At 45.1% G+C, this 19,245-nt stretch overlaps 5 protein-coding genes across 5 annotated transcripts in view; 4 read left to right on the top strand and 1 right to left on the bottom strand.

Annotated features, from left to right (window-relative positions):
• Positions 1-138, top strand: part of Pmar_PMAR009886 (Vacuolar ATP synthase subunit F, putative) — a gene marked incomplete at both ends in the record, with an annotated part of 523 nt that extends 385 nt beyond the window's left edge. Inside the window, 2 exons of the mRNA XM_002783927.1 lie at positions 11-46; positions 94-138. Coding sequence (XP_002783973.1) covers positions 11-46; positions 94-138 — 81 coding nt within the window. The remainder of the gene's footprint in view (positions 1-10; positions 47-93) is intronic.
• A 181-nt stretch (positions 139-319) lies between these two features.
• Pmar_PMAR009885 (conserved hypothetical protein) lies at positions 320-4,187 on the top strand (the record flags this gene model as incomplete). Its single annotated transcript, XM_002783926.1, has 9 exons — positions 320-401; positions 455-549; positions 815-951; positions 1,000-1,043; positions 1,100-1,240; positions 1,680-1,801; positions 1,853-1,940; positions 3,023-3,117; positions 3,660-4,187. The coding sequence occupies 9 exons, from the start codon at positions 320-322 to the stop codon at positions 4,185-4,187; spliced, it is 1,332 nt and encodes a 443-aa protein (XP_002783972.1).
• Positions 4,188-6,704: 2,517 nt separating this feature from the next.
• Pmar_PMAR009884 (hypothetical protein) lies at positions 6,705-7,699 on the top strand (the record flags this gene model as incomplete). Its single annotated transcript, XM_002783925.1, has 1 exon — positions 6,705-7,699. The coding sequence occupies one exon, from the start codon at positions 6,705-6,707 to the stop codon at positions 7,665-7,667; it is 963 nt and encodes a 320-aa protein (XP_002783971.1). The 3' UTR covers positions 7,668-7,699.
• Positions 7,700-8,862: 1,163 nt separating this feature from the next.
• Pmar_PMAR009883 (g10 protein, putative) lies at positions 8,863-9,526 on the bottom strand (the record flags this gene model as incomplete). The annotated part of the gene is made up of 5 exons (XM_002783924.1): positions 8,863-8,967; positions 9,023-9,121; positions 9,180-9,246; positions 9,300-9,435; positions 9,487-9,526. The coding sequence occupies 5 exons, from the start codon at positions 9,524-9,526 to the stop codon at positions 8,863-8,865; spliced, it is 447 nt and encodes a 148-aa protein (XP_002783970.1).
• Positions 9,527-13,456: 3,930 nt separating this feature from the next.
• Pmar_PMAR009882 (leucine-rich repeat protein 1, putative) lies at positions 13,457-15,261 on the top strand. Its single transcript, XM_002783923.1, has 7 exons — positions 13,457-13,630; positions 13,827-14,019; positions 14,084-14,209; positions 14,253-14,364; positions 14,414-14,500; positions 14,792-14,902; positions 14,945-15,261. The coding sequence occupies exons 1-7, from the start codon at positions 13,460-13,462 to the stop codon at positions 15,066-15,068; spliced, it is 924 nt and encodes a 307-aa protein (XP_002783969.1). The 5' UTR covers positions 13,457-13,459; the 3' UTR covers positions 15,069-15,261.
• The last annotated feature ends 3,984 nt before the right edge of the window (positions 15,262-19,245 follow it).

Here is a 19,245-nt window from a genome sequence, read left to right as displayed (position 1 = left end):
CGTTCTCGAGATACCGAGTAAGGAGTCTCATTATAACCCAGCTCAGGTAACAACAACAATAATCACCACCTTTGTTATTATTATTATCATCAGGATTCCATCATGCAACGTGTGCAGATGTTCTTCGGCCAGGCTTAATTACGATGGCCATTCACTAACGGTCGCGGCCTTCAGTAGACCTTAGTGGGGCTGGGGGTCGATAACGAAGTAGTTGGATCAGTTTCTTCGATAACATTAGCATTTTGTGTTTTATAAAGAATGTCAGCTATGGGATTCGAACCAGAGTCGTCTTCCGTGAGGTTTGCCTGTTGTATCCGTTATGACAACATCGTCGTCTGAGGAGAATAATATTACCCCCGTCGCCCCGCAAGTCAACGTCGCCTCTACAGCATCGTTGAAGGGTAAACACGATAGGGATATAGTATTAGACATGCATGCGGCGTGCACACCTTAGGAATATTCGGCAAGAAAAGTGCTTCTAAGAAGAAGTTTAAAACGACAAATCTGAACTCGGACCGACAGAAGGCTGAGACCAAGAAAAAGGAGGAGGTAAGCTTAACGAGGGGGTTCTCAGTGGTTGGGATACTCTAGTGAGGCGCATGTTATCATCCACTCATTCACGTTTCCGAAGTTATGTACGATGAATTTACGATGTTGTATGTCTGTGAATGATAGGTCTATCAAGAATGACTAGTAATAATAGGTAGTGTTACGTTTAGTATGAGCATTGATGAGCAAGTGAGGTAGGAAGCAGTAGTGAATGGAGGATATTTAGAATAGTATTTGCTGTATCATTCATAAGTGGATGTATCAGGATTGTAAAAGAGAGGCGGCGGCATTGGCCCGTCGAGCAGCCCAGTTAGAGCAGGAAAGGGAGGAGGCAGCAGCGAGAGGGGAGATAGATCTTGATGGTGCTGAGGGATGGTATCGTAGTATGCAGGTCTTTGAAAAGTAATAATAATAGTTATGATGGGCCATATGGGTAGATTCCACATTTAGGAAGTGCGCAGAGGCTGGGTTGAGGATACGTGAAGTCCACAATGGTCAGTTGTTCCGTTGCCGTCGCTGTATGTATGTGTGTACATGTTTGGTCTTGTAGATGGTAATTGTATGTTTCGGTCCTTCGTGGATCAGCTTGGTTATGATGCTGATGGCCCGAAGGACTACAAGAATGCTCGTAAAGCGGCAGTGCAGTATATTCGGAGAAATGAGAGTACCTTTGAACCGTTCATGGAACCAGGTAGTAATATACTAATACACTATCGGCCGCTGTATTATGTTACTCTACCATGGCGTATTCCACAGTATCTAAGTATTTCCTAATATTTAACGACCACGATACGGTATCAATGTTAATGATGGCTGTTCACGTTCGCAGCCATTCTGCCACTGTGAAAGGTGTCTTGGGGGGCGTTGGCTTCGGCCGATTATGGTTAGAAGAACTACATAATTCGGATGTAGTTGATGACGTGCTGTACTGTTGTTCATGCGTGCTCCATCGGGGTGATCTCCCGCTCTTCTACAGCCACCTTGTTTACTTCTGCTACGCCTTCGAAAGTGGCTCGAGATCGATCCTGGGTTGTTTGATCATACGAATTATGATGCCCCTCAGTGATTTTATGTTACGTGAAATCGCCCCTGAATGAACTGTCAAAGTCGGACCATTTGTATCCCCCCAGGTGTCACCACGGCCGTTTATACTCAGCGTATGCAAAACGACAAAGTGTGGGGAGGCAACATCGAGCTGCAGGCCTTGGCCCAGCATTATCGAGTCAATGTAGTAGTGCTGCAGTTATCACAGGTAATATTAGTCTTCACGGAGCGAAGCGAGAAATGTTTTGCATTTTTGTAGCATGCTTACGAAGCCAGCGAACTGCAAATGATCGAGATGAAAAATTTCGACGATTCCGCGCCGTGTGTAGTCCTGAGCTATCATGATGGTACGAGAAAAGTCACTGCGCCACGAAATTATTTCGATTGGTTCAGGTCTACATTACAACTCTGTACGATTGGCTGATGATAAGAAGAAAATGACAACTAATATACTTCACTATGAAGACATTCGAAAATTGGTGATCGATAAGAACCCGGAAGGACGGATGATGACGACGACGGCTACACAAAACTGATATCTATATTCTGTTTCTCACGTCGATTAGTCTGTTATTGTGATGAGTGATGGATTGGTGAGCGTCGTGGGTCAGGCTTGATGTAGACATGATTTATATCTTCGCTGTGGGGCAAGATCTATATCTTTCCGTCGTGGCATGATTTGTATCTCTACTTTGGGGCTATATTTATATGTTTTCATTAGCTCTATCTTGCCATGATTTCCAATACAGCTTTCCTCTACGTATTCTATCTGCGTCGTATCACACCGGTGAAGAAAGGGAGATATGACACAGGAAAATGCTGCTGCTGTCGGTGGTAACTTCTGAGGGTGCTCTCTCATCGCTATTGAGTTTCATCATCAAAATGGCGGGAGAACGAATGAATTTGAGGGGCGTTGGTAGAGTAGCAAGGGTAGGGGGGGGATCTATGAGATCGACACGTGCTTTATGTCGCCCCTCCCCCTGGTAGGGCCATGATGAATGGAGTATGATAGTAACTAATGTCGTTGAAATGTAGTAATTTCTATCACCGCGCTGTAGTAAACTAGCAAAATATTACGGCGAGAAGGCTCATTATTCATCAACGCTGTACGCTGGGGTTTGCCAATGCGAAGTTTCTCATGTTCTGTCTCACGCTCTACAGAATTCCGATGAGTAGTGTTTGATCAGGTACCTGAGCAAACCTGATGATTCCTCCATCCCCGCGATGCATTCCTCGTCAGATAAGTTCATCCTGAACTCCGATCCAATCGAATTAAGCCATTGGATCCCGTTGCTACTACGAGAGGAAGTTGATCATCATCATCATCATCATCTACGCATTACGCTTACTTTGTCTACTGGTAAAATCCCAAGACGATCAGCTTGAGCATTCCTGATCATAACCGTCACCCTGTTATGGTCACCGACAGATACTGATCATCTCGGGGTTGCCTTCATGGGCTTCCAACAGTTTACACTCTCGATTGATGCATTCCGGACTACCGAAGTAGAACTATTGAATGAAGTGAGAGGGCGGGGATGGTATTAATATCGTCGCTGCTTTGATGAGTTCATACTTCTATTCATGTTACTAGTCTACCGTTTGTATATCCCCATGTTTTGTTTCGATGAATTCCTGTTTTCAATTGATCGTGGTGAAACACCTTTAATCTGACTGGCGACAAGCGCCGCCGTCTTTGCTCATGCAAACGGTCCATAGTTATATAATGATAGGAGGCCATAGAACTGTAATAGTATTCCTATACTTGGAGAGGAGCCATTTGTCGGTCGGTCGGATGTAGTCAACTTCTCAGTGTGACTTTATCTGTAGTTACATCGTTCGTTTGTTGATTAACTCTATTGGGCAGGTCAGCGGCTCTCAATGATAGTGTTGTCAGGCAGGCATTATAGCAACTATAGAAATATGCACAGCGGTATTCCCTCGTGATATTAAGTTCATCACACCACTGGAACAAGAAGAATCTCTGCTGGGTTCACTTTTATCATTAGAAGACCCCCAGGTGAAGTAGCGCGCGCCTTCTTGATCGATTATGGCCTAGTGTGCAGGTGGCGAATATCATGTCAACTTTTGAGAGATCAGCAGCGCAGGAGCGGCGTATGTCTGCTATCGAAATAGCAGTGGATTTTCTAGGCGGTTTAGAGGTCGAGATGGGAGGCGGCGCGGAATCTTTTGCGCACAGCGAAGGTTTTGCTATGGTGGATGAGTTGCTTGAGGAGGAGGAGAAGGAAAGAGTTTCGGATGTTATCTCGAGCGAGGAGACTATCTTTGAAGATGCGGAAATTCTTGGCTGTGCGCAAGACTTCCTACCTGAGAAGCGTGTGGTTGATCCCGATGATGTTCCCCAAGCTAATGAGGAAGATTCGAAGTTAGCCGAGGAGACGCCCCCTGAGATAGAGCTTAAGGATTCTCCTACGTCAAAACGAGAAGTCGTTGATAAGTCGATTCACGATGACGAATTGAAAATCTCCTTCGCTCAACGTACAGCCAAACTGAAGAAGTTGGCCGATATGCGGCGGCGTCGACCCTCTGTTGGTGTTCAGGTGGGCTACCTTATGTTGGCTCGTAGTCTCTAGTATAATCGATTTCGGGAGGTAGATGGTTGGGTATGCTAAATGTATGTGAATCTCATATAATGGGTAGAGTCGCGATTGGACTCGAGAGTGACATGTTGTAGTTTTATACCTGAGTGTTGGTGGAGGACCATGGAATTAGTATGAACATCATCGAGCTGTGGCTCATCTAGAAGCACATCAGAAAAGACTTTTCATTACAGAGCACACACGATTAGAATGATATTCTATCTATGCATGTCTTACGTTGTAGATTATGGAACGTGACTGCGTCCTAGACAAGTGTTCGGTGTATGATGTAGTAGCGAGCGTTTGAATTGCCGTTGAGAAACGTGTGGTATTAATATTATGGATTGACTTAGGTCAATCTATCCTCAGCAGACTCAAATATTATACCACAACTCGCTGAACTTCTCCCGCTGCGTAGAGCTCTACTCAAACAACGAGATGCTTTGAAAGCGACTCCCAGCAGTCGTGTATGCAAGACCGATGATGAACTTATACGCGACACTCTCGAGCTTGCACTTGAAGTTACTAAGTTGAGAGCAGCTACATTGGGCAGAGACTTCGGCCTGGCTGAAGATGAACAACAACAAAAAGCAATTGAAAAGCTTCTAGAGAAGTCGTACCCGTCGAGAGTAGAAGTTCCTCATGTTGACGATACGATGAGTCCATCACCAAGACGGCAAAAAGCAGAGAAGATACTAAACCGTTTGCACAGGAGATCTTCGACTAACGAGTTGCAACGAGAAGCTACCACGTGCAGGTCGGTAGCTATGGGTAGCCGACACAAAGCTGAGGCGATGCGACATCGAGCTGTGGACCATCTTGAGAAATGGTTGGAGACACATGGTCACATGTCGAGGAAGAGGAGAGCATCGCGTCCGTGATTCGAGGCGGTTTTGAGTTACTAATAATTTCCTGGCGCGTGACGGCGATTAGCATGATGGTTTAGATGAAGATTCCTGCGATGTTGATATCAGTTGTAAGTTCGTCAGATAACAGGAACCTGTTCATAAGGTCACCATTATGGGCGTAAATGCCGATTAGACTTATGAGTAATTTGAATTAGGCTTTACTACTTCCGGAGTTCGCGAATGGAAATCTCACAAGTGATTTATCTCAGCTGTTTGCGCCTTGCGCGTTAGCCTTGTTCACTGAAATGATCCATAATGCGGTTGGAAATTAATCTCGAAACCAATTTTAGGTTGGAGAACTATATCACCCATGCTAATGGAATTGTGCGTGAACACACCCATTACAAACCAACCTTAGAATCGATAATGGTTTTAGGACTCACTCTGCCGATCAGCCGTATCGTGTTACTCTGTATTTTGTCATTGCAAACCAGCCGAAAAAATGGCCGAGCAAATCTTCCGCGTGCGTGCAGAAAATCGACCATTCCGTTGGGAAATGCTGAATCGAGTGAAATGACAGGAAACGGTGGTCATGAAATCTTTGATGAGCTCAGAATTCTTGGGCAAGGAGACATCATTCTAAGGGTAGCATTTTCAACTTGGCGATCATTCGTTTTACACAAGGCAGTGGTTTGACGAGGAAACTGGAAGAATCCCGAGCTATCGACAGAGCTTCTCGACAGAGCTCATCGACAGAGCTCATCGACAGAGCTTATCCACAGAGCTATCGACAGAGCTTATCCACAGAGCTATCGACAGAGCTTCTCGACAGAGCTCATCGACAGAGCTCATCGACAGAGCTTATCCACAGAGCTATCGACAGAGCTTCTCGACAGAGCTCATCGACAGAGCTCATCGACAGAGCTTATCCACAGAGCTATCGACAGAGCTTATCCACAGAGCTATCGGCAGAGCTCATCGACAGAGCTTATCCACAGAGCTATCGACAGAGCTTCTCGACAGAGCTCATCGACAGAGCTCATCGACAGAGCTTATCCACAGAGCTATCGACAGAGCTTATCCACAGAGCTATCGGCAGAGCTCATCGACAGAGCTATCAACAGAGCTATCAGCATGTCACTCTGGATTATGTTGTAGCTAATTGAATGTCAGCATGATGTCTCCTTTTTTGTGTAACATTTCCGTGGTGGCTAACATTGTTGTGCTGATCCTATTGTTCAATTCGTCATTTGACTTCTTGTGATTTTTTCAGCATAGTTTTGAAGATTCAAAATGAAGCTGGTTCTAATACGAGGTTTTCCTTGCTCGCGTGCACAGAAAATTTTAGGAATAATATTCGATTATGGCAAACCGTAAAAATATCATTGAGAACAAGAACTTTCATAACGACCATATTCCTTATGTTTGATCTGAGAATCATTACCATTACTAGTGCAAGCGAACCTATGAAGCTGATGATCCCAGCGTGCACACAAAGAGTTTTTCAGCGCTACTACGGCTAGCGTCACCACTCTCGACTTGGTTGCGGCGCGGATTCAGCTTCGTTCAACAGTTGGCCGGAATTAATGCTCCTATGGAGCTACTTTTGTGTATCGACATCGTACTTCAGTTGTTTTGAAGATTTTGCCCGTCTTGTTTTCAGATGGAATTCGACCATCAGTGCCCCACAGTAGCACCTCTATCACCGATCTCAACTGCTTCCGGAAGTCGTGCTAGCAGTTTTGGTGATCTCTACACTCCCTCGGTTACGACTCAATCATCACCAAACCCTCTCAGTGTTAGTGTCCTCCAATCCGAGTCGACTATCAGATTTTTCCCCGACGAACAAGCGTTGGTTGGTGAGGTTCTTCAAATGCTACCAGAGAAGAGGCATTTGATGGTTGCCATTCATGCCAAGCAAGGTATGAAGCCACCAAGTTTGAATTTCATAACGTCTCGCCTGCCCCCAGCGTTGGAGTCGCTATTCGTGCTGGCACCTTCCTCCGGTTTTGATGGTGTTCTCCGTCTTGAGGTTGCTGTTTTAGTTTTGCCTCAAATTGAGGAAGTTGCGAAAGTGTGTACGCCGGGGACCCTGGGTCCTCTCGTGACAGTCACGAGTTTCGACTCTCCTGTTTTGCCGTGTGATTTAACCGAGCAGGAGATCTCTTTTCCAGCTGCCTTACAGTACTACTATCAACAAGAGGCGGAGGTTCCTATAAACGATTTGCTATCAATTGACGACATCTATACGACGACAGCGGGTACCACTGGTGTTTGTGCTGTTCTTACTCTGAATGATGTGAAGGATCTGCTACCACCTACTGAAGCTGAGTGCTGCGCTCGCGTGCTAATGGTTAAGCGTTGTCATCGGCTCGGCAACAAATGCAGTATGAAGATCAAGGCTTATTTTGACGCTCTCCTCGGCAAGCAAGATGCTGTTGAACATGTTCTTATGCTCCCGTTGAAGTCACGTTGTCCCTCTAAATGTGGTCGTCCTGTCCCTCCCAAGACGGGCTTTGTGGTGTTCAGAGAATCATCAGATGCTATGATGGCTAGGTCCGTCGGTTCGGATCAACTCGTCAATGATAATGCGGTTATTAAAGTCGAGACTTATGATGGTTTCTAGTGTTCTATATTACTCTACTTCATTTTCTGTTTCCGATCTTATCTCTCTCCTAGTGGAATATGTGAATATAAAGAGACAGAGTAGGGTTAAGAGTTGATAGTAGTGGTTTCACTCTATTCCCTCTTGCCATTAGTCTACTCTCTTGAGTGTCTCTATTTTGATTTGGAGTTTGAATCATTCGTCGGCTCCAATTGCTACTTGAGAGTTTAGTTCCTGTTACGGCGGAGCGGAACTCTGAAATTGTTCGGGCTCGGACTGAGCCCAGCATCCCTAACGGTTTATTAACACGTTGAGGGAGTCTATTCTGTTTATTCTATGCTTTTCTCATCCTAGTTTCGCATTAGTGCTTCTCCTGGGGATAAGCAAGTATTAATTTTGGGTTAGTATAGAAATACCCGTCTCCTATTGGACGTATGGTTCTCAGTGCCAAAGTGCCAATTTTGGAGACTCCCACCTTTTCCAATCGAAGCGTCGTTATGTGAATCGTTGTGTCGTAGCTTCTTAACTGTTGCTGTATGGTTTGTTGGTCGTAGGACACCTCTCTTACGTCTTCAACGTGTAGTCCCGCCGCAGGTTGGTTCTTGAGTAATTGTCTTGTGTTCTAGTAGTGATAGGGGTAGGGTACATCGGGTGATACTATGGGTAAGATCTATCAAAGATTGCTTAGATATGTATCGAGTCGTCAATCTCAATTGGCAGAGTTCACGATCCACATCACGACCCTTTCTCCATTGTATTCTTTCAACTTCGGATATGTCAGAAACTCGACAATGTGATAGAAGCATGATTTTCACGTTTGGCATCGAACATCTCCTCGAAGATCGATGTTAGAGGCCAAGCCAGCTCAATACCAAGCACTAACGAGCATACCCCATCACCAAAGAGCCCAGTTCATTATGTCGTCATTCTAACATAAGCTGTTTGAATGGATTCATCTAATCTGGAAGTAGAGATGGCCTGTGAGTACAACTATTTACGAGACCCGCATGCAAGTGTTTGGTATTATTATGATAGGAAGCCTTTCGTTCAGTACCATGGAGTGTTCTGGATCACTCTTTCACTTCAGAAATTCTATGACGTGTCTAAAGCTTCACGAACCGTCGAAATGTTAGTGATATAATTGACAACTAAATGAAGTCAACTCCTCATCCTCAAACTTGTGTATGATACTAATAGTCATCAAGGTACAGTGATATCATTGATCTCCAGAAGCGCATCCTCGGCATCCACAATGGGCACATTGTACAACTTTACCCTCACCAAGTTGACTTCGTGGTACCCTGCAAATGCACGTCGTCCCCTAAGGAAGCACATATAACAATGAGGAATCTTCAGCGTGCGTAAAAGATACTAACCTGATTATGATTTGTCGCTTGGCAACAGAGCATACAGCAAAGCTGATCATACCCCGGCTTGCGCCACTTATACACTAACTGTTTATCGGCCCAACCTTCCTAAAGGGAAAAGACAAGAAAAATAAACAAAAAAGGCGGAGCGAAGCAGTTGGCTCACATCAAGACAATATCTAAACAACTCCTTGGAGATGGCCTTCTTTTTATAATACATATCAAACACGTATCTTCCATGAGGTAAGATTCAAATGATGCCCAGAAGAATACCATAACGATCTACCTTGATCGTTGATGATTGAGTTTATGTATTGGCCATAGGAGCTCAGTTTTCCTCTTATCTTCGTGTGGTTCATTTTCAGCATCTCTCATTTTCCTGTCGATCTCCATTAACGTCGACTCTATCTCCTCCCATCCCTCTGAGAAAAATATGACTTTTATTCTGACAGTCTGCACGCATGCACACTAACCTGGGGCCTTCTTCGAACGAAGAGTACGAACTTTGGGCATTTAGGAATATCAGATTCAACTATTTAACAGTTAAATGTGTGTTCGGTATAGCAATTACAAATATTATACTTACCACAACATGGGTAATCTAAATGCACATTTCTGCCTCAACCTGTAAGCTCACACAGAAAAGTTACAACGAAATTTCAGTTTCAAGATTTCGGAAAGTAACTTGATGACTGTGTGAACGCTCTAGACGCATTCTTTTGTCTATAGTGGTACTCAAGAGATCGAAAAAAGTTAACAACACATTGTGGAATTCATTCTGAAATTTGGAGATGCCGGGTTTCACTCTGGCCTCTGTTTGAACAACTCATCAGAGGTCCCATATCATTATGATGTGCGGCGTGTGGTAATGGGAATACTCATAGCTGGGCCAAATGACAATAATAGTTCGTTATTGATGAAACATGTTAGTGAAAATCACATTCATAAAGTGCTTGCGAGTACAAGTTTCATATTCAGGTTAACCAAGCTCAGCTCCATCACTACGTGTTGAAACTAGCCATATGTAATGAAGACAGGCATGGACGAATAACGGCCAAAGGCTACGACTCGTTAATGCTACTACCAATAACACCCATTTTATCACTCTCCCCTCACACGGTGTTGGCATGTATGTTAGATTTCCTCATAAAAGGTTACACACTACTCAGTGTACAAGAACCTACGAGAATTTCCCAGAGTTTCTCCGAGTTCTCATATCCATCATCAACATGTGTCGTAGTATACCCACACTGCGCTTCCCCCTCTACTACCTTCCAGTAGGTCCTATTCTCATGGCACCAATATTCTCCACCTGAACACATCTTGGTGGAGATTTATGATGAAATTCGCTCAACTCGAATTCCGCCTCTCCAACCGACTACTGCTCCCCTCGTCTTCCACGAAGGTGTGCAGTCAATTGATAACGTGTTGGTAGCATTAACGTCCTATCATATGAACAACACAGCGAGCTTTGGGACGTTCTCATCATCACTGACGAGCCGATACGAGAGGCTGTCGATGATCAGAATTTTAAACGTAGTAAGAATCGAAGATGAGGAGAGTGTGCTGATGTGATTGAGTATTCCATATCACATCAACTGCTGTGCACTCTCAACAATACTAGGGTCTCCGGGGGTAGACTCCTGATAACCTCTGTGCTCCAAGTAAGAGTAGCATAAATATAATGACTTTAGTGAATATAGAAAGGGCTCCAAGTCTGCGGCTTGTACGAGTATCAACACTACTTTATGCGAGCGACAAAATTTCCGGATCGAAAATCATCATTTGAGGACTTACTAAAAAGCCTAGAGGGTTATAGGAAAATAATTTATGAAGTTCGAATCCATTTTAATTTGAGTATAGTGTCACCGGCGAGATCAGTATCCTCTTCCTCTCTTAAGCAGCGACAACCACAACACGAATGGTAGAGGAAGACTGGTCTGTAGGGAAAATTTTTACTTACCGTTCGCCACTTGGGTGTGCGCGATTCTGATGTAAAAAGCGCACGCCCTAAGTAATGACTGTCTGTAGACGGTGTGTCTGTCTCGTCGCCTTTGGATTCATCATTAGTATTGGGTACCACTCGATGGACGTTAAGTAGGAAGCATCGGCTATGCGGGGTGCTGCTCGGATGGAGTCGCAGCAGCAACAACAGGTGGAAATGCAACAACAGAAAGAGTACTCAATTGGACCTGTTTTGTATCTTGCGAGTCGGACATGCTTCGCATCTTTAGGGCGATGGAGGAGCGCACACGAGTGGCGATCCATGATGGAATCGGAGGCTTTAGAGCGATGTAATTGACAACGGGCCGGTTGCATATAATTTGATCGCCCGAGTAAACCGCATCGGCCTCGTTAGGCCTGAAAAACAGCGTGCTGTAGAGGACCTTATTATACAAAGCGCCCAGTCGGGGAGGCTGCAGCAACGAATTGGTATGTGCTGGGGCTTGAACTTGGGTCTGTCGATGGATGAACATGGTGAAACACTCACTGAGCTGTTGAGACTGATGTTTGTTTGAGGGCACTTTGATGGAGCTCTTAGAGCACGTAGAGAAACAGAATGGGTCTGGTGGCAACATCAAGGTGTGTTGATTGATACGACGCAACGGCTGACGACGTAAGTTTCATCAGTTCGCCCGAAAGGCCTTCAACGATGATGACGACGACGATTCTGATATCAACCTTGACAACTTGGAGTGATATTCACTGATTACTGCTTGTGTGCGTACTACTCGTCATTCACCCATTTTCAAACGCTCTATCTGAAGTTCGATTCCTTGTCGAGGTTGATTTTCTATCTCCTATACATGCCTATCCGTGGGTCCCCTCGCGCACATGCATTCAGCGGTCCTCGCCGTATCGCTGGCAACAGCAGGAGATCTCCCAGCAAGCGGAACAGAGGAGCTGGCGTAATTTCATACCACACTTCCTCGACATCGTACCTTCATTATCCTCTCAGATTGTCACTCGTTATCATGAAATCTCAGAGGAATGGAACTCATTCCGTCCTGTTAAACGTAGGGTCTTTTCTCACCTCTCAAAACTGTTGTCTTATTAGCAGCTCCGCGTACTGCCGCATCCAGGAAGTTCGCTCCCTCACAGCGCGTCCAAGGAGGTCATCTTTATGCAACTTTTGTGACTTCAATTATTCTGTCTCAGGTACGGCTGGTATTCAGGAAGTGTACGACCCTGAGCATCTCATCGTCGGAGCTAGTCACAGCAAAACTGCTAAGAAACTCATTGATTCGGTAGTAAATCCAACACAACGTATTGGAAATGGCCTCATTATTCGGCAGATTTTGGGAAAGGTGTGTTTTGAATTTTACTATTTCCTCGTATTTTTCGAATCACCAAATTGTATAGAAGAATATTGTTGATCTAAAGATGCTGAATAATATGGTAAAAATCGTGATGCACCCACCAACACTTACTTGATGATCAGAAAGCAGTCGAGTTATACATCATGTCGTAGCATTCATATCGTAGGAATCAAGGAATTACGGGAGAATTTCTATAATTTTATTGCAATTTAACTGTGGTGACAGAAAATCAACTAAAATGTGGCAATGCTTGACGACGTGAAGTATCACAAATCGAATGACTCATGTTCGTGCTCAAAGAAGTGGTGGTCTCGGTATAAAGGACGGCTTCAGGATCCCGTATTGCACGAGATTGTCGTTGATGCCATCCGTTATGCTGCAACTCAATTCCATGCCCCTAAAGGGAGGGTGGCTCAGTTGAAGAAGGATGTTGGAGGAAATGAGGATGCTGGTAGGTTGAGTACGGGTAGGTTTTGAGAATAAAAGTTGAAATAATATATGATAAAGATTTTAGAGTAAATTTTAGTGAAAAATCCCGGAATTACGGTGAATATTTACTCGATAGTTAATCGACTTTGTTGAATTTTTGCGAATCACTTGATTATTAAACGAGCCCTTCATCCGAAATCATTACCATCCCTTTGCGTTTTCCTCCCAGGTTTGGCGGGTTATCTAGATTTCTCCCGTTTGGTATGCTCCTTCGTTCACACCCTTGCCAACGAGAGTGATCCTATCCACCGCGAACTACTCAACAGTTCAACTGTCGTTGTTGGGAATATGGGGTTCTGCGGTAACATTCCGTGTTTTAGGTCAGTCTGTGTTGCATACGGAAAGATATCGGAGACTATTCTCTTAGGTACAAGCTTAAAATGGGCTTACCAGAGCACTATGTTGATCCATACCGTAACCTTACGAATGTTGTTCCCTTTATATGGTGCAACATCTTCTTCGTTGATCCTTATAACAGATAGATGGAAGAATTGTATTTCTGAATTGTCCACTCATTTTTGAAAACTAACATGTGTTCAACTGTAAAGGTGTTCATATCTCGACCTGTCGTGTTGGAGCTCTTTGTCTATTACGCACAGCGAAGATTTTCCTCTTGGATTAGTCTGGTTTTTTGTCGATGGGTTGTTCCTGTAGCACAGGTGCCCTCCGTCGGGATAGCGTAGACGAGGCTTCTCATGGAAGGAATGAACATCCTCTTTCACAGAAAGGAGGACGGACCTCGAAATCGGCACAAGTTGAAGCCATGGTTGAAGCTAAATGTCGGCAGGCCTCACAGACTAAGGTTCTTGTAAGTGCGTGTGACCTTGTTAAAGCGGTGTTGGGATATAGTCATCAACCACACGTGTTTGTGATAATAAAGATCCTGAGTATAAGAAGAATTTCGTTGCTCCTTGTACTATTCTACTTGCTAGTGAATTCCCATAATGTGATGAATGAATTTCTGAGCTGAGGGAAGCATATATCTTCCAACAGTGTTGAATCAGGCACTGCGTGAGTGTGCTTTACGGTCGTTGCCTGAGGATGCAACTGATCTGGAGGGTCTACGGACGCTGGACTTGGCGTTCAATCGTCTCACGACCGTACCTAAGGAGGTTGCATGGCACGCCAGTTTGCTGAAGTTAAATCTCAGCTCGAACCAATTGCGAGAAGTCCCAGTTTCACTGGTTTTCCTTATAAGTAAGATGTGGACCTCATTCGTATCTTACAAGGTTGGACCTAAGATTCTTCTTCTACTCCTCAGAGTTACAGTCACTGCAATTGCAGGATAATAAAATTGAGAAGGTTGGCGGATATGCATTTCCGGGCTCACTTGTGGAACTTAATTTATCCAACAATAAACTCACTCACATCGGAGAGGAGGTTTTCGGTCAGTTCACTGCGGCAATCCAATTTTACGCTTTTTTCATCAGAAACGCTGAATGCGCTCACTGATGTCGACGTATCGGGGAACCAACTACAGACCATTCCGACTAAGATCCTGTTCCGGGTAGCAAGCAAGACGTTAGTTACTTTCAAAGCAGAGTAATTCAAAGAACCCCAGTTGGTGTTATTAGATTGGTCTTAATTTCAGACATAACAAACTCGTAGAGCTACAATGGCCTGACAAGAGTGATGACGGTGATGGTGGCGATGATGACGTGCAATTGGATCGACTCATGTGAGTTAGTGCTAGATTATGAAGAAGACTTCTCCGCATCTATTATCATAAGAACACGATACTATGATACAGTATGATGATGTATGGAAATGAGTATATAAGTCGTGTCTGACATATTTACATTATTGTTGATGTGTAAGACAATCATAAAAATGCATAACCCCTCGGACTTCTTGTATGGATGACGATGTGAATTGTTATTGTTGATATTTTCGAAGTGATTTGGAGATTTCTATATAAACTTTGAATGCAAATTTATGGAATTTTCCACCTCCACCTCCTCCGGTTCAGGCAAATGGATTTGTCGTATAATCGTCTTTCAACTGTCCCATCCGAGTTGTTCACGAACACAGCATTAGTGGATCTATGGTTACAGGGCAACAACCCCGACCGACTGAATAAGTATCCATCATCAACGTGAGTGGTGAATAGAGTTGTTTTCAGATATACTATTAAAGACATTCCCGGCTTTAACGATTATGTAGAACGACGTAAGCGGAAAATTGACAAGCGAATTGATAGCAATGCAGGAAGCAAGTTGAACCTTGCGATGTGTGGTTTAGAATGATGAAGAATTATTATAGTGCAGCATTAATGCAGCAACAATAACAACAACAATAGCATCCTTTTGGTGTCGTCTTCATCTCAACATGTTGGCTATTCAATACTATGTCCTTCTCTGAAAAGCCCTCATCGAAGTTGAAGCGTGTAAATACTATTATTGCTGCTTTTACGAGCCAGCATAACATCAGCATTCATTCTGTATCAATAATCCTGAGTTGTCAGGGGGGGGCGAACGAAGGTGGGTGGGTGTGTCTTTTTCGTGTTGGAATTTTTGAGTCTTTCAATATTCGGCTGATAGTCCTCTGTGATTCCCGGCCCTTCCTAGTGAGTTGATGGGAAAGACGGATTAAAGTAGATATGGTTCATGCAACACGTATGAAAGGATATATGGAGTGCCCATCGAACTTCAAAATACAACTCAGCGAGATATGAGTCGGACTCACCGTGATTCGACTAGGTGCAGTACGCCGCATCATAATACGGTAGCACTCTTACTCAGACGATCATATGATACGATTCGTATTATTCATAATGCTATTCCATTAGCCCAAGACTGCTCAATCTACTATGCTTGGCAGTATTACTAGCCTACTAGCAACACTAGTAAGTAAATAACAGTTAAGTGAAGTACGACTCTTTGCAAATACGTCCCAATGGGACTACAACACTTGTAGTACGACTCTTGCACGATGCGACGACCAAGACCCATTTTCCGCCGTAACGGAACCGAGGCTCAACAAAGTATGAGAAGGTCTAAGCAGGATACTTAGATTTAACGGAATCACTCCAGAAATCAGCCTCGTGAGCAAGGCAGATCCACTAAGTGTATTAGTCTGGAAAAAAAATCTACTTTCGATTCTCGAATCAGGTCGGAGATTCATATATAATCGCGATGCTCCTGATTTCTCGGTTCAGATGCAGACACAGGCCCGATCGCACCTTCCCACCCGAAAACTCGCTAACTCAACTCGTCCCGCCCTGCCGACTTCATCTGCAGCCATCGGACGGCCATCCTCACCCAGTTGAGGACTGCACGTCAAGATGCAGACAGTCAGAAACTACCGGGTGGCAGAGGGTGGGCAAAATGAGCCAGTACGCTCACCAGCAACTGTTAGATGAGGTAAAGTGTCAGAAGCCTCACAGTCAGAGTTAGAACCCGCAGCAACAACAGCAACGAAAATACACAGGCTAGGTATAGCTCAGAGTAACTAGCTTCGCGGGCGAGCGCGTCACGGGCCAGTGCTTGCACCACTCTACACTCGACAAGTTTCGTGTAGGGTAACAGTAAAAAATCAGTGAATCAAGGGTTAATATCCACCCTCTGATTTCTTCATCTAAGTAAATACTCTGACTCATCTGTTGTCTGAGGATCCGCGTATGGCCCCAGAAAGGTCAGCAGTTCATCACAGTGTGAGAAACCAACAGATGAGATTCATATTGTACGCAAGCTGGCGGCAACACTAGGACTACACGATAAGTGATTTAGTTGGCTTGTACTGAGCAGTGATTAACAGTTTGCTTCGGATCATTACAGAGCTACTTCCAGGTTAGAGGTTTAAACAGTTCCAGCTCGTACACCCCATCTTGTACAGTTTTGATTTATAAATTCAATGGACTGCGAAGAGTTGCAACGAAGGTGGCATACACATAGGGTATTTCCCATGCCTCAGGAAGGGTCTTCTTCGATGATGCTAGCAGGAACTGTCCCGGAGGGGAATCTATAGCAGACAGTCAAAGTGCTGAATACCTCAACCGTTGAGGTATTCAGCGCTTCGTTGAGGCTCAACGAAATGAGTACTGAGCTTTGAGCCGTCAGTCAGACTCCCGAGAGTCTCGGTTCGAGACTGAGTAAGTTAAGATTGACTCAGCCTGAAGTCGCATACTTCCGAATAAGTGTGTCAGTTTGAAATTCAACGTCGTCGCCGGCTTGGTTAGATTTGATGCCGATGTGTTGCCCACTTGAGGAGACCTTTGCTGAGTTATTCAATTAGCTCGGATGCTGCCAGAATAGGCATACCAGACAATCTCATTCTCTCCTGGTAGGATCCCTTCACAGCAGGGCTGTGCCCAATGACCGATTCACGAGCACTACTGTGGTGCACCACGAGCTCCAGCTCCATCTCCAGCAGTGTGTTCCGGCGAGAGAAAAACGTTCAAGAAAACGGCAAGGTGACAAAGAGTGGCAAAATACCCGTGTCCACATGCCTTGTGGGCATTAACTTTCTGTGAATCAGACCTGTTGGACTTCTCACATTGTTCAACGGGAGGGTTTAGTCTAAACCAGCGTAGCGTGACTACCTAGTGAGGACCTCACTAGGGAATGCAGTTTTGACTTACCTGTGTAAACACCCTTCACGCTACGTTAAAGAGTTTTCAAGTCGTGACCACTTCGCGGTCAAGTTCCGGCGAGGAGTTTCCACAAAGACATACACTGTGTGTCCATGTATGACATGTAGTATCTCATTAATATTGTATTTTAGAGGCTCCCCAACGCTCCACTCGTGGGAACCTTGATAGTATCACAAAGAGCGGTATCGTGATTCCCTGTCGGCCGCGTCTGAATCTTGTATGTTAGATTCAATCCAATACTCAAGATTCAGACGCCAAGATTCATACTACGATATAATACATTATGACAGATTCAGAGTTGAACGCAACACAGACTGAACATTCCTGAAGGACATGAGTTAAGAGAAACTTGAGAAAATACAAGTTGTATATGTTGTTAGTGAATAATGATGGCAATGTTCCTAGCGAGACACTAGGGGACAAAATCCTCTGTGCATACGTGCTAAACGAAGGAAAGCTGTCTCGCTCAACGCCACGGAACAACTGTCCCAATCACTGCCAGGATCGGCTCCGGATACCGGTCTCAAACCTATTGGCAACCTATTAAGCGGCGCCACGGTCGCTTGATCCGACCGCATCACATAACCAGCGTAAGATGCAGGCTCGTGCATCACGACGCGATCATCATCACGTACGGCATGCATTGTACAGCAGCTGTACTACAGCTGATGTGAAACTCAGACTATAAATTATAATCTTGAATGGTTCTTGGTTTTATTAATGAATTATTCCAGCGCATGTGCAATTAGTCCACGCAATTATTCCAGGGGCTCTTGTGACAAGGAGCTGCTCAACGCAGCGCATCGAGACATCCCTTGCAAATTTTACCCTGAGAATCTCGCGTTCCCCGTGGCGGAAACAAGGTGAGTGTTACCGTCACACGATTTTGTTAACATTGTTGTTACGTGACGGCATCCACCTACTGCCAAGCTATGCAATCCATAGTATGCATGGTGCGAATCACAAAGCGTGACTCGCATGGCTCACCACTGCCAGGCCCCGGCCCTTGACTGGCATCCCCGCGTTCCAGCACTCGCACCTCGCGAGTCGCCAAGGCTCAGTTATCTCATGTGAGCCTCACCCCAGTGTATGCCACGAACCCTACCCGCGCCTCGTGGGAATTTAACTTCGGCTGCTACTCGCAGCCTGCTAGGCACTTGCACTGCCAGTCAGAAAGCACATTGCCGAGGGCAGGCTTCGGTCGCACCCTGCGACTCGCAGGGAACGAGGCTAATGCGCCTCCTCGGTATCCTCAATTGAGCGAAGGGTTTCGCTATCAATGACGGGGACCCAGCAGTACTGGGCCAGCACCATTAAATTGCTCAGTGATGCTGGTTCAGCAGGGTCTACATCCTCTGCGGACCGCAGACTGCGGTGGTACATAGTCTTAACAGGGTAGAACTACTACTATAGTAGTCTTTGGCAAAGACTCTTCGCTCAGCCAACCACACTCCAGACATGATGACCGGAATGTGCCTGGAGGACCGGGTCAGTACTGGAATGTTGCCCATATCGAGAGCAGTAGCTATGGTCCCCGACGCGTCGTTGAGCGCCTTGGGGGTGTTAGCGCTCTGTCTGGCCCGGAAGGTATCGAGTAAGTTCATTTCAGGAGTTCACTCCGTCGGAAGAATCTAACGAACACTAGTCCTCAAGCCAGGCGGTTGTACAGCATTGTCCCAATGCTATTGGGGATGGAGGACAGCCGACTGAAAGATATACCGGCGTCTTGGGAATCTCGTTACATAGTCGTGCTCGAATTGCCAGCGGCCGCGTTGGTGCTAATGGCCGCCCAAAGACTGGCCTGAACTCCAGGACCGGAAGCTGGCCCTATA

Source organism: Perkinsus marinus (assembly GCF_000006405.1).
Source record: "Perkinsus marinus ATCC 50983 genomic scaffold scf_1104296935396, whole genome shotgun sequence".
Classification (NCBI taxonomy): domain Eukaryota; phylum Perkinsozoa; order Perkinsida; family Perkinsidae; genus Perkinsus; species Perkinsus marinus.
This window is presented reverse-complemented; position numbering and strand designations above follow the sequence as displayed.

What these genes read in the sequence shown, in the direction of transcription:
- Pmar_PMAR009882 (XM_002783923.1), top strand. Translation starts at nt 13,460, where the DNA reads ATGGGTTGTTCCTGTAGCACAGGTGCCCTCCGTCGGGATAGCGTAGAC. An exon ending in CATCGGAGAGGAGGTTTTCG is followed by an intron (nt 14,210 to 14,252) that starts GTCAGTTCACTG and finishes TTTTTTCATCAG; the next exon opens with AAACGCTGAATGCGCTCACT. An exon ending in AACCCCGACCGACTGAATAA is followed by an intron (nt 14,903 to 14,944) that starts GTATCCATCATC and finishes AGTTGTTTTCAG; the next exon opens with ATATACTATTAAAGACATTC.